Source organism: Teleopsis dalmanni, chromosome 1, assembly GCF_002237135.1.
Source record: "Teleopsis dalmanni isolate 2A chromosome 1, ASM223713v2, whole genome shotgun sequence".
Taxonomy (NCBI): domain Eukaryota; kingdom Metazoa; phylum Arthropoda; class Insecta; order Diptera; family Diopsidae; genus Teleopsis; species Teleopsis dalmanni.
In genome coordinates this window covers 24,164,391-24,176,901 of record NC_051846.1, presented here as the reverse complement: position 1 = coordinate 24,176,901, position 12,511 = coordinate 24,164,391, and the positions used below count along the sequence as shown (strand labels likewise).

Genomic DNA, 12,511 nt, shown 5'->3' with positions numbered 1-12,511 from the left:
AGTTTGATGTAAGTTTTAAATAAAATATAATAAAGTATAAAGTAATAACTTTCAGTTTTTGCTGTCAAAATTTCTTATCTCAATGGAAAAGTATTTTAAAATTATAAAAATTCAAAAACTTTGAACTAGTACGATAAACTAATTTTCATATAAACTTTTCATATAAACATAAAATTGCTTTTATTTGTTTTAACTTAAACAACATTATTTAATTTACAAAAATGTCAAATTTAGAAATTTCCTTGAAATTAATCATCTAAATAGCTTACAATAATGGATATCAAATTATTTCAAATTCAGATTTTTTAAAAATATAATATTCAACAAAATTCTTGTAATCAAAATGTATCAAAAGTTTCACTTTAAATTTATATCGTCGTTATTGAAGATATACTATAATTATTGAATATATATTCTTTATATTTTTCTTTTATTTTTACAATTAATTATTATATTTTTAAATTAAATATTAAACCGGAATATTTTTAAATTAAAAAAATTTAATTATAAAGCAAATAAATGATCATTCCACAATGCTGAACTTCATTAATTTTTTTCAATATTTTCTCAGAAACGATTCTACTATATATAAGTATATGCATATATAAAAAAAACTACCATTGTATTACTAGTTTTTCTTTTTGACTGAAATTCTTTGCCATCTTTTTTCAGAAATGTTATAGAAGTTAGTAACATATATTGACGTTGTTACTTGTAGTAAGCGGGCATACATTGCGTATGAGTAACATTTTAATTAAAATTCTTTTTCAGCGTACTTGTTAAGTTGAGGAATATGAATAAAGTCAATATGCTCTGCAAACCTTTTTAGAAATAGTGCAATATTTTAACTTAATTTGTTTATATTGTAAGAGTAAGGCACTGAACTATTATAAGTGCGTAAGAATTATTTCATTTACGCATAGCAATATTACAATATAACTAAATTCTAATGTTAAATTAGAAATTGACGAAAAAAGACCATTTAAAAGTTAGAAGACTTCGAATAGAAATGACAACAACAAAAATTTTAGTTAATTTATTTATGAAATTTGGCTAACCATGCAACGCTGTTTTGAGTATTTCCAAGTGGTCTTCTCATCATCAGTGGTCTTAGAAAATATTCGAATTTTTTAATTAGTTTGTAATCCACATATAATTTGTTTGGACTGTAAGTGTCAGACTTAGAACTATGCCTATCAAATTCATATATCAAAAAACAAATAAAATAAATATGATTATGACAAGAAATATATGTGTATTCAGTGTTAAACTAAAATTCTAATATAACATTAAAACTTTTTGCTTTCAACGAATGCAAATATTTTATTAAAAAAAGTAGCAAAACGAAAGAAATATTAAATTTTCAAGAAATATCCTTAATAATATTTTCAGATCAAATATTTTAAGTTAACGAAAGTGATTTTAATTTTTTTGAAACGAATATTTTTAGATTTGAATTCCAAATTTCGTTCGCAACTTCACAAAAAATGCTAATTTACTTTGTGCGACGACACATTTAATTTTTCCCACAGCTCAGTTTGAAATTTCAATTCTTAAAACGAAATATTTTGTGCTTATTGTATTCACAAATTAAATTCCATAAAATTTATTTAGTGTTAAATAGAAAATATTAACCCACAAAAGTGGAATAGTTGATGAAATTTGAATTTTCGCTGTTAGCAACTAATTTACAAGTCATTTCAATTTTCCTCTAAATGACTTAAGATTGGTTTAGGGAAATTTAAAATTTAATGGAATATTTTATTTAATGAACGAAATGAATTGTTTACAGAAAATTAAAATTCAAGTCGACATAAAAAATATTAACACTTTAGGCTAATTAGTTGTTGATTTTTAAACAAATTAATTAGGTTTTGTTAAGTTAAATGGAATAGTAATTAATTTCCTACTGCAAGTTACGCATATTTTAACTCTACTAAATAATAAAGATACAAAAATTAAGACTAAAAGGTAGAAAAGACTAAACAATAAATAAATAAATTTTATAAAAATTGTATTTTGAGAAATATATTAAGGACATTTATTAAGTCTAAGGGATAATGAAACATTCTTTTAAAAGGTATAATAATTATTAAAGTTCTTTATATAGCCAAAAAAACTTAACAAAAATAATTTGTTGACAATTATCTAAAGTATGTATATTAAATTTAAGCGTAAAGTAATTTATTTTATGCCTTCAGACATACACATCTGCAGATGACAGTTTAATAACTAAACACCTGCCAAAATAAAGTTCAAATTAAAATGCAAAAATAAAAATAATTTCTATTAATTTTTTTTTAGAAAAAGTTTCTACAACAACAGAAATTCTTTTTATATTATTTTAATTAATTGATTTTTTGGCTGACCATATAGCTGTTTCGAGTATTGCCAAATAGCCATCATCAGTGGGCTTGGAAATAATTTTCATTTTATCTGAAATAAAATTTAATATCTAAAATATATCTTAAATATTTTTAAAATATATATATGATAAAGTAAAATAATATTTATTTTCCCTGTTTTAATAATGCCCAAAAAAAATTATTATAACAAAAATATATGCTAAAATATATATGAGTATTATTATTTTCATATATGCAGATAACTACAGAATTTTTTTCACAAATAATAATATTTATTTATTTTAAATATCACAAATAGTAATATTTATTTTAATACGTTTTAAATATTTAAGTCAGAAATGTAATTATTTTAAAAAGAAAGACTTTCAAACAAAATATTTGAAGAGCAACAAATCTTTCAATCTATCAAAACAGAAGTATGAATATTTTAATAACAAATTAAAGAGAATTTCTAAATGTTTTCTTTAAAAATATTTTTCCAAATATTGTTATTCTTCCTACATCATCTATAACATTATTGAATTATTTCTGGTAATATATCATTCTTTCAGGTTCATTTAAAATACAAATGGGTTAAGAACACTGAATGTTTTAAGTATACAGAATGAATAAGTATACAGAATATTATAAGTAAAATCATATCATTTGAAGTAATTTAGTTTCATTTTGTGAAATACATATTTTAAGAAAAATTTTGAAAATTTTTGCCATTTAAATCGGATATGTAATAGCTTTAAAATTTTACTCCTAAAATATCTAAAACAAATTATCAATGAAAAGGAATAAGTAATGTGATAGAAATTTAAAGTCCATATTTGATATTCGAAAATAATATATTTATTTTAGTGATTTTAAATAATAAGAAATATACATCTGTTTGTTTATTACTTTAATAAAAATAATGCATGAATATTGTAATTTAATATTTGTATATAAATGATATAAGCATAAGTTTGCTGGAAAACAAGTATATTTCGCCCTAGTCTTCCTACTCTACATCATTCATCATTGAAAATAATTGTTATATTTTACATAATTATTCAGTCTTATCAATTTATTTATATTACGACAAGCATGGCTAGCCCATTTCTAAATTTGGGAAACAATTACACATGAATATATGACTAAACTTTCATTTAAAAAAATATATGATAATATTACCTTACATTCATTTACACTTAACAGTTTTTATTTACACTTTTGGAAAACAAACCTAACATGAAAATCCGTTTTTAAACCAACAATTAAAAAAAAAATTACACAATACAACGCGTTTAACATCATCATTCAATGGTACTGAGATATTTTTTTACTCGACACAAGCAATTGCCTTCACAAAACCTTCAGCTTTTTATGGAACTCAATTTTATAGGTGCTTTCATTCAAATCACTGCCTTCAATAAAGCAAATAAATTGTCGGACGTTTTGAATGGAAGATGAAACTTTATAGCAAATCGTTTAAACCTTTTTTATTGTACTTTTTATGGTATTTGTTGCTTTATTTCTTTGTTCCTGCTAAGGCCCTAAAAAATCTAAAAATAGCGGTGTAGATATAAAAAAGAATAATAAAAACACAAATAAAAGAGCTACATCAATAATATATCAGTACAAAACGTTATAGCTTTATTAATAGGAAAAAAGGATAATAGATCAAAAAAGACTCTTAAACAATTTGTTGAAATGCAACTGTATTTTTATTGGAAATAATATTTTCCAGAGTGTTATTAACTACCGAAGTCTATTATTATAATAGCAGTTTCTTATAAAAAAGTCGCTTAGATCTAAAATCAATAATGGTAACAAATAAATTCTATAAAAGCAAATTACTTTGTGTAACTTTTATATAAAGACTTTCCTGTATTGCAGGATATAGATCTAATTTGCCAAGCTGTGGTTATAACCCTGTGTACAATATGATCGCTTCTTAAATTTTAAGCCGTAAAAATGTGGCGTGCATTACATTACAAATAGAAAATCTTAAGTATTATAATTTTATAAAAGCAGACTTTAAAAAATATTTTCCTAAGTTAAGAAATTTTATTTACGATTTTAAAATCAATAACAACGATAAAAATCTATTTTGTACATATTTAACATTAACAATAGCATTAACAATTAACAATAGGATGATTTTTAGATTTCATAATAAATTATTTATTTCATAATAAAATTATATACATATATAGTAAATACTATTACAAATCAATAACAACGAACTGATTGGATAATACTACTTTTTATTAATAACAACAAAAAAGCAAAAACTGTTTAAGATTCCATGGTATATTAGATCAACAGACATACATAGAGATCTTAGGAATGAGTCAGTGAAAAAATATATCAGAGACAGAGCTCTAAAATTATTCACTAAAGTTGATACGCTACTTAACACCGCCCTAACAATCCTCAAGCCCACTTCTGGACTCTCAGGAAGATATGCTGATTTAAGGTCCGTCATCAACTAAAAGACATATAAATGATTTTTTAGCCTAGTTAAAGCCTAGTGTGGGGCAGAGATAAGCCCCCCAGCCATTATAGAGTAAAAGCGCATAATAGCACTAACTCAAGAAGAAGAATCAAAAAGAAAAAGCAAAATATATACATGTATGCTTAATATGTACATGTATTTAAAGTTAACAGTTCAATAAAACTTCAAAAATTAACCAACAAATCGGTGGGATTCTCTATCACATTTATCAACTATCTAACCAACATAGTAGAAATCAAATATGATATAAAATATTTGGAGTTTCTATTGGAGGTTGTATATAATAGTACCTGTACCTCAGGTTAAAGATATAGGACACAAATTACACCTCTTTTTAGATTATTGATTTATAACAGTATTACTTATAAAAAAATTTATGTAATATAATTTACAATAATTTTTAATAATTAAAATTTAAAGAAACGAATACGCATATTTATTACATACATTAACATGGATTTAACATAATCAGTTCTGTTACTAACATTAACATTGAATGATAAAAATTAGTTGCTCTAACAAATTCTTTATACACACTTTTTAATTAACTTATATTTTTGTACTTTTGTTTGTAATACAAATAATATATGTTATAATTCATCGTACATATATATACGTATGTAATTCATAATGTGATATGTTTATGTTCATATATACGACTATAAGTTCTTATACTGTTCTCATTGCATTAGATTAAAAATTGTTTCTGGAAAACGCGAAGATTGCATTATTCCATCATCTCATCACAAAAAAACGAAGAGCGTGATACATTTCAAAAAGAACATCAATTCCTTTAAATAAAAATAATAGTAGGGCATTTTTTTCCTTTTAAATATGTCAAGATATTATGTATAAATAAAATATATTTCCAAAGCAAAAATTTTATTACTTTTGTCACAAATTCTAAAATATTTTCTTTAACAAATTTTAACTCCGTATCGTATATATCATAGTATTTAATGCACTAAAGTCATTAGTTTACAAGTTATTTCTTGAAATTGCAGATATTGCATCATTTCATTATATCATCACAAAAGGATGAATAAAATAATATCTTTGACAAAGGACATCAATTCCTTGAAATAAATATAATATTTAAGTATTTACGGTTTTTTAAATTTTATTTTTTATATTTTAAACAAGACTATATTATTTGCTAGATACAACTATGATGTTTTTACTTATTTGAAGTAGTAAGAGTTGATATGAATGATATATAAATAAAATTGTTTTCCAAAGCAAAAATTTTAGTACATTTTGTCACATTTACTATATAACTGAATTATACAAAACATTTTAAATTCTAAAATATTTTCTATGGAAAATTTAAGGTCGTATCCGCACTGTCACTTCTTTGTGGCAATAATTTGTATAAAATTCTCGAGAGTTAAAAGCTAAAGTTCAATGATTTCATGTGAGTGAATGATATGAAGCGCAGCCACCTTTTAGAAAAATTTTGTCATATGCCAGTAAACCGAAAGTCGCAATACTTTTATGATTACGAGGACATTAAACTTTAGTTTCCTTTGTATATTAAATTAGCATTCTTCCACGTTGATAGCCACTTTAAAAAAAATATTTGCATGATGTATGTTATATACATTTAAACAAAATGAAAATAACGAATTTACTTTTTAAGTATTGTATTTTTTTAAAAAAGGTATTTATTATTGTTATAAAATGAGTACAGCACGCTTTCATACAAATTTCCTTCGAAATTTTTTAACATTCACTATTGCGAGAAAATCATATATTGAAATGGAAGATGAGTTTTCTGAACTTCAAAATCTCAAAATTTACAGATCTTTTTCATTAATAAAAAATGTGATTCTTACGATTATGAATGTACAAGTATTTATAATTGCAATAAAGTGAATAGAGAACTCAATATATAAAGTCCCTTCAAAATATTCTAATAATCGCCGTTGTAAGCGGGTCATAGGATGAATTTTCCATTTTTTAAAATTGTATAATTTGTTAACAAAAAATATAATTATATTCAATTATATTAATAAATATATAAACACATATACAAATTCATTAATATTAATTATACTATTATAATAAACGTACATAAAATGCTATGCATTCTGTAGGATAAAAAAAATAAATAAGGAGTGCAATAAAAAATAAGAACAAGCAGAGATTCTATATTTTTTACTAAACAATTGATTTACAAGCCTGATCAAAGTTCAAATAAATTAATTATCACGAATTTTGACTTGAAAATCTTGAAGGTATTATTCTTCAAATTTCGTTTCAGTAGTATAAAACTTAAAATTACTTAAATAAACAGATTTGTAACACTACACAAATATATATTCTTAATTTAAATTTATCTGATCTCTCATATAGTTACCGATGGTATACTATTAGCTGTTATAGTCCACAACTTAATTTTGCATATATAGTACATTCAAAAAAGATATTTTTTAAGAAAATACGTTTTCAAATATGATAGTAGATACAGTAGATTGCACTATGATTTAAAATAAAAAAAAAACTTAATATAAATGTGCAGCATATACTAATACTAATAATGACACTAACAACCTTTTTAACTTTATACTGAATTTTTTTATCATAATTACAAGATGCTTATACAAGATAATTGTCGTAAAACTATCTGTCAACAACTATATACGTCAGTTAGGTAAATCCTTCACTGATCTATTCTTTAAATTACATATTATTTGTACGAATAGAATCAATATTTTTGTGTTCAAAGTATTTTTTTCTCACTTCTTAACGATTGAACCAACTATAAGTGCAACCCTTACGGCAAGCACTTCCCCGTCTCTATTCTTTCGTCTCTGTTCTTTACTCGTGTTGACGAGTACCTTTTGTCACTCGCCCGTAAGTACCTCACCTGACTTCACGACCTCCCCCCTAACGTCTCCATTTCCATCACCCTCCCTGAAGACCTTGTTCAAACCTTGAGCTTTTAACCTCCGCAGTACCTATACCATTACTTTGTCATCTCCTTCTGTAACCGCGGCTTTCGTGACCCTGGCCACAAAGTCTACCGTTAATATCACCCCTCGTACTAGCCGTAACCCAACCCTCTTCAGTATCTCCCACACTCCCTAATTCACTGAGGGAGTGAATGCTTACTAATGCTTACTGGCTTAGATGAACCTAGTGCACTAGGTATTTAGCCTCTGTTCTCATCTCTCCTCCCTGATTACTGGAATGAAGTTTCCATATTGCTGTGGAAATCCACTCCATACATTCCTAAGAGGTGGTTTTAGTGGATTCAAGTCTCACAGTCTCACAAAAAAAAAAATATCGTTTGATTTATTATTTTTATTTAGAATGAATAAAAAAATTATTATTCAAATTGAAGTAAGATATTAAGCGCTGCCAAATGTACTGTATTAAGTTAAAGCAGAAGCCTTAAAATATTTTAATTTCATTTGTATTTTTAACTGTATAAATAAGCAAATGTTTTAATCAAATATCATTCTATTTTTTATTTTTTAAACCAAAGCAATTACGAGTATATAAAAATATTTTAGCTCCGTTCCGAAAAACTGTGTGACATATGAAGCACAAAATGTCATACTGAGTTAGTTTTCTACAAATCTTAAAGGATATTTTTTCACATCAAATTTTTTTTTCGTTTTAAAGTAATTTGGTATTCTATTTCAGGGTTTCAGGATTTTGAACATGAGAGAATTTACACGTCAGCTCTTTTTCTTCTTTTTTTTGTAATCATCAACTACCAGTTGACATGTCTAAATGCTAATATTTTAACATTTATTCTTAAAAACATATCTGAACCGCATTTTTCAGTGTCTATTTTTTTTTTGTGCTTTATTTTATTGCGTATATAAAAGTTCTTTATTTTGATTTCACATCTCTAAAAAATGTTCAAAATAATTTTACGTTTGATTTGTGATTTTATTAAATATTCAATGCACGTTCACAAGGAAACATTTGTAAACTTTATGGATTTTTGCTTGACTTACTACGTTCCTCAGCGACACACAATAGTTGAAATACTTCGACGTACACAATTTTTATTGTCAAAAACGAAGTTTTATTTGTGAAAAATTTCATTAATTTATTTTCACATCAAAGGAAAATTTCCGTGTATTTTTTTAGGTCAAGTAAACTCAATCAAAGATGTCAGAGCTCTGATGTAAAAAATTTGTCACCTTAACTGAAACAGCCACATCACAGCTGCTGAGTAAAGAAATTTATCTCAATACCAAGTCATGTCATTAGCACAAAATATTATTTAGTAATTACTTAAAAGTTATATGGAAGTAACTTAATAAGTATGAATAAATAAAGGAATTACCTGCCATTTCTTCGTAATTAAGTAATTTGAATAAGGTTAAATGAATTTTCTTTTTATTCAGCAATATTAATCACTACATCTCTGTGTAATATTTTTGTAACTCAATAGAAGAGTATCTACAAAGACGACAAGGCTTCTTTATTCACAAACAAATTTTCACAGAAAATACATTTTCATTAATAATTACATAGATATCTTGTATCTCAAAGAAATTTGAAAGAATTTATTTAAATAAATCAAAAAGCTCGGTTTCAATGTAAATATGAGAATTGTTTGTATTTTTATATATTTGTTTATTTAATTTAATGTAGAAAGAACTGGAATGATAAATGTGAATAAAAAGATGTTGAGCTGCACAAAATTTAACTTTAATTTAGTTCAAATTTTTATATGAAATATATTATTTAAATAGATAAGCAAATATAAAATTTCCTATTTGAAAATATCTGATATAAACTATTTGAGTAAAATAACTATTCGATTAAAATAATCGTTAAAGCCTTTTCAAGTGAAGGGTATGGTATGTTAATTTCTTCTCCAACCTCTCTGATGGTTATATTCAAACGACAAATGTCAAACAAACATATACCTGCTTGTGTGACTCCTTTGGGGGATGTTGAACAGTGCTAAGTCGTCTTCGATGAGTGGCTCCGGGATGTAAACCCGGCCGTTCTTGGAACCTTGGTTCTTCGTTAATTTCAATTATATGCTCCCCCTTCCTCCCTTCCCATTATCTCCTTAACTCTAACTTCATCCATGCATTCACTTCGTCTTGTAATCCTTACATGTTATCTGCTTTTCAGTTACCGGCGGGCTACAGCAAAACAACAACAACATGTTTTTTTTTTCTACTAACAAACACTATATTACGTTTTTATGATTCATGTTTGTGTTAGAATGACCAGGACTCTAGTTTTTCTGACCTCCTTAAAAGTGTTTATACCATTTATAGTTTGTGGTTGTGGCATAGCATTGCCAGCAGAAATGTATTTATGTATTTAAATGTATATAATTTTTGCAGTGCTTCGCAAAAATTGATTTCGTTTAAATTGATAAACAATTATCTAAAAAAAGTCACGTCTAAGTTACTTATATGGAATACATACTAGATTGATTGATAAATACACGGCCTAAGTAATAAAAACGAATTTTTTTGGAAAATTATATTTTATGCTTCAATGTAGTTCTCGACACTTCTTAGGTAATTATCAATCCACCTAGTATACTAAGCATCGCAACTGTAGTCACAAGCAGTAATCTCTAGCAAGACTACTAAGGCACGAAACAAAGCTTGGTCTGATAAATAAAGTTCTTTTTGGTGGCATCACTTCTATATGTGATAACCTTTTGCAGAATAATTATTAAATAACCACAATATGTTTCTCTTAAAGTAAAATGTTTATTTTCATTAAAAGTGTAAATATAAAATACTATAATAAATTTAAGCTTAACAAAAACTAATTCGAATGTGTAATGTTAATCAAGTACAATTTATAATATAAGAAGAATAATTCTTTTTAAAAATACAAAAACATAAAACAAATTCGTTTGATATTTAAACATTAATTAAGCTATGAAAAAATTAAAATTCTACAAAGAGATGTATTGTCAGATAATTAGACTAACTTAAATTATTATTATAATTAATAATTGCACATGTGAAAGTGCGTAGTTTATTTTATAAATAAATTAAACTATTCATATATAATTAAATTGTCATTAATTTTTTCTTTTACATTTTCACAAATTTCTTATAAGAATATGCTTGTTTTTCAAAATGTTTAAACTAATTTTCTAGTCAATTATTTAGTATGTGCGGCTACTTAAGAAATCAAAACAAATATAAATATTTCTGCATCTATTTCATTTTTGCAAGTCAGTAAGACCAAGCTGTTCTAATTAAAGATAATTTTGCACATAGTTTCATTCTTGTTTTAGATGTCTATGAATAGAATGTCAGCACACTGGTCTGATTGCCACGTACGAATAGGAATGGAGGCATTTCACGACTTAGACTTTCCAACCAAGCCATATAAAGCGGCGCCGATACAATATTCTTACGTGGCATGGGTAAAGTCATAACGACCAAGTCAGATTTAGTTGACTGCTCTTGCAAATATTCACGTAAACGCAAGTAACGATTAGTTTTATCCTGTACTGCCATTAAATCATCTTCCGTGATGAGTGCTATAAGCGGAAATATGAAAGAGTTTTTTTTATGAATTGGCATAAATTAAGCAATAAACGTTAAAAGTATTTTTGGCCTACCTTCTTCTTCACTTAATATTGTTGTTATAGGTCCATTTTCTTTTTCGCTTTGCACAAAATCTTTAATGAGCTCATTAAAGAATTGTGTAGATGTTTCTTGTGGTTTTTTCGTAATATCCGGAATTAATTGTAAATCAGAGTAATCTATACGAAACTTGGAAAGCAAACTTGCCATTGAACGTTGTTCAAATTCAAGTTCAGCTTTTTTATTCGCCAATGCGTAAACTCTACAAAATTATGTTAAAATTATATGTCATTACAAATATTTTTGTATTAAAATGAAAATTTAAAATTAAATAAAAATAAATTAAATTATAAAATTTAAAAAAGAATCTCAGCATATAAGCATTACAGATTTTTGACAATCAATATGCCGCAATCAGAAGTAGGTTGGAGCAAAAAACAGTTGTTCCGTTCTCTGCTGTAGAAAAGAAGATAGAATTTTTTTGTTTTTTTCTTTTGTATATTTAATGGAATTTTAATGACTTTAGCTGCAGATTGTGTTACTGTGCAGAAATCTTGTGCATAGCTGCAAGTTAATCTCTTAGAACTCAAGTTAATATGTATATCATTTTTCTGTTTTATTGATGTAATAATTTCTTTAATTTTATAATATTAAAACCTCTTATTTGTTCGTGTATAATAAAAATTTAATTATAATCATTTTATTCAATTTTTCACACTTTTACTTCAAATTTCTACGCAAAATACACAAGATTTCTATAAATTTCTACACAAATTCCATTAAGTTCCAACATTTCAAAATACTTGTATTATAACTAAAATATTTCATTTTTTTAATCAAACTATTTACTTAGTAATAACTGAAGTCAATAGAGCAAAAGAGAAAATTGTGAAAATTTAATCAAAAACTTTGCATAGTAATAGACAGCCACAAACACCAGCAATTTTCAAAATACTTTATCAAATTGATTTATTTACGACACGTTAAGGACTTAGAAGCTAAGCAAACTGAGGATAGCACTTCCTTAGAAGTGAGCACTTCCCTGGTGTTGTTATAAAACAATTTTTTCCTTCATTGTAAAACAATCAAATTACACGCATCGCAGATATTTTCGTGAC

General features: G+C 25.6%; 2 protein-coding genes across 4 annotated transcripts in view; one reads left to right on the top strand and one right to left on the bottom strand.

Moving 5' to 3' along the window:
• Positions 1-12,511, top strand: part of LOC119668633 (transmembrane protein 134) — a 290,194-nt gene that overhangs the window by 178,560 nt on the left and 99,123 nt on the right. The gene's annotated exons all lie outside the window — the stretch shown is intronic.
• Positions 10,902-12,511, bottom strand: part of LOC119673196 (bumetanide-sensitive sodium-(potassium)-chloride cotransporter-like) — a 2,803-nt gene continuing 1,193 nt past the window's right edge. Inside the window, exons 2-3 of the mRNA XM_038084432.1 lie at positions 11,429-11,655; positions 10,902-11,347 (exon numbers count right to left, since the gene is read on the bottom strand). Coding sequence (XP_037940360.1) covers positions 11,103-11,347; positions 11,429-11,655 — 472 coding nt within the window. The 3' untranslated portion in view covers positions 10,902-11,102. The remainder of the gene's footprint in view (positions 11,348-11,428; positions 11,656-12,511) is intronic.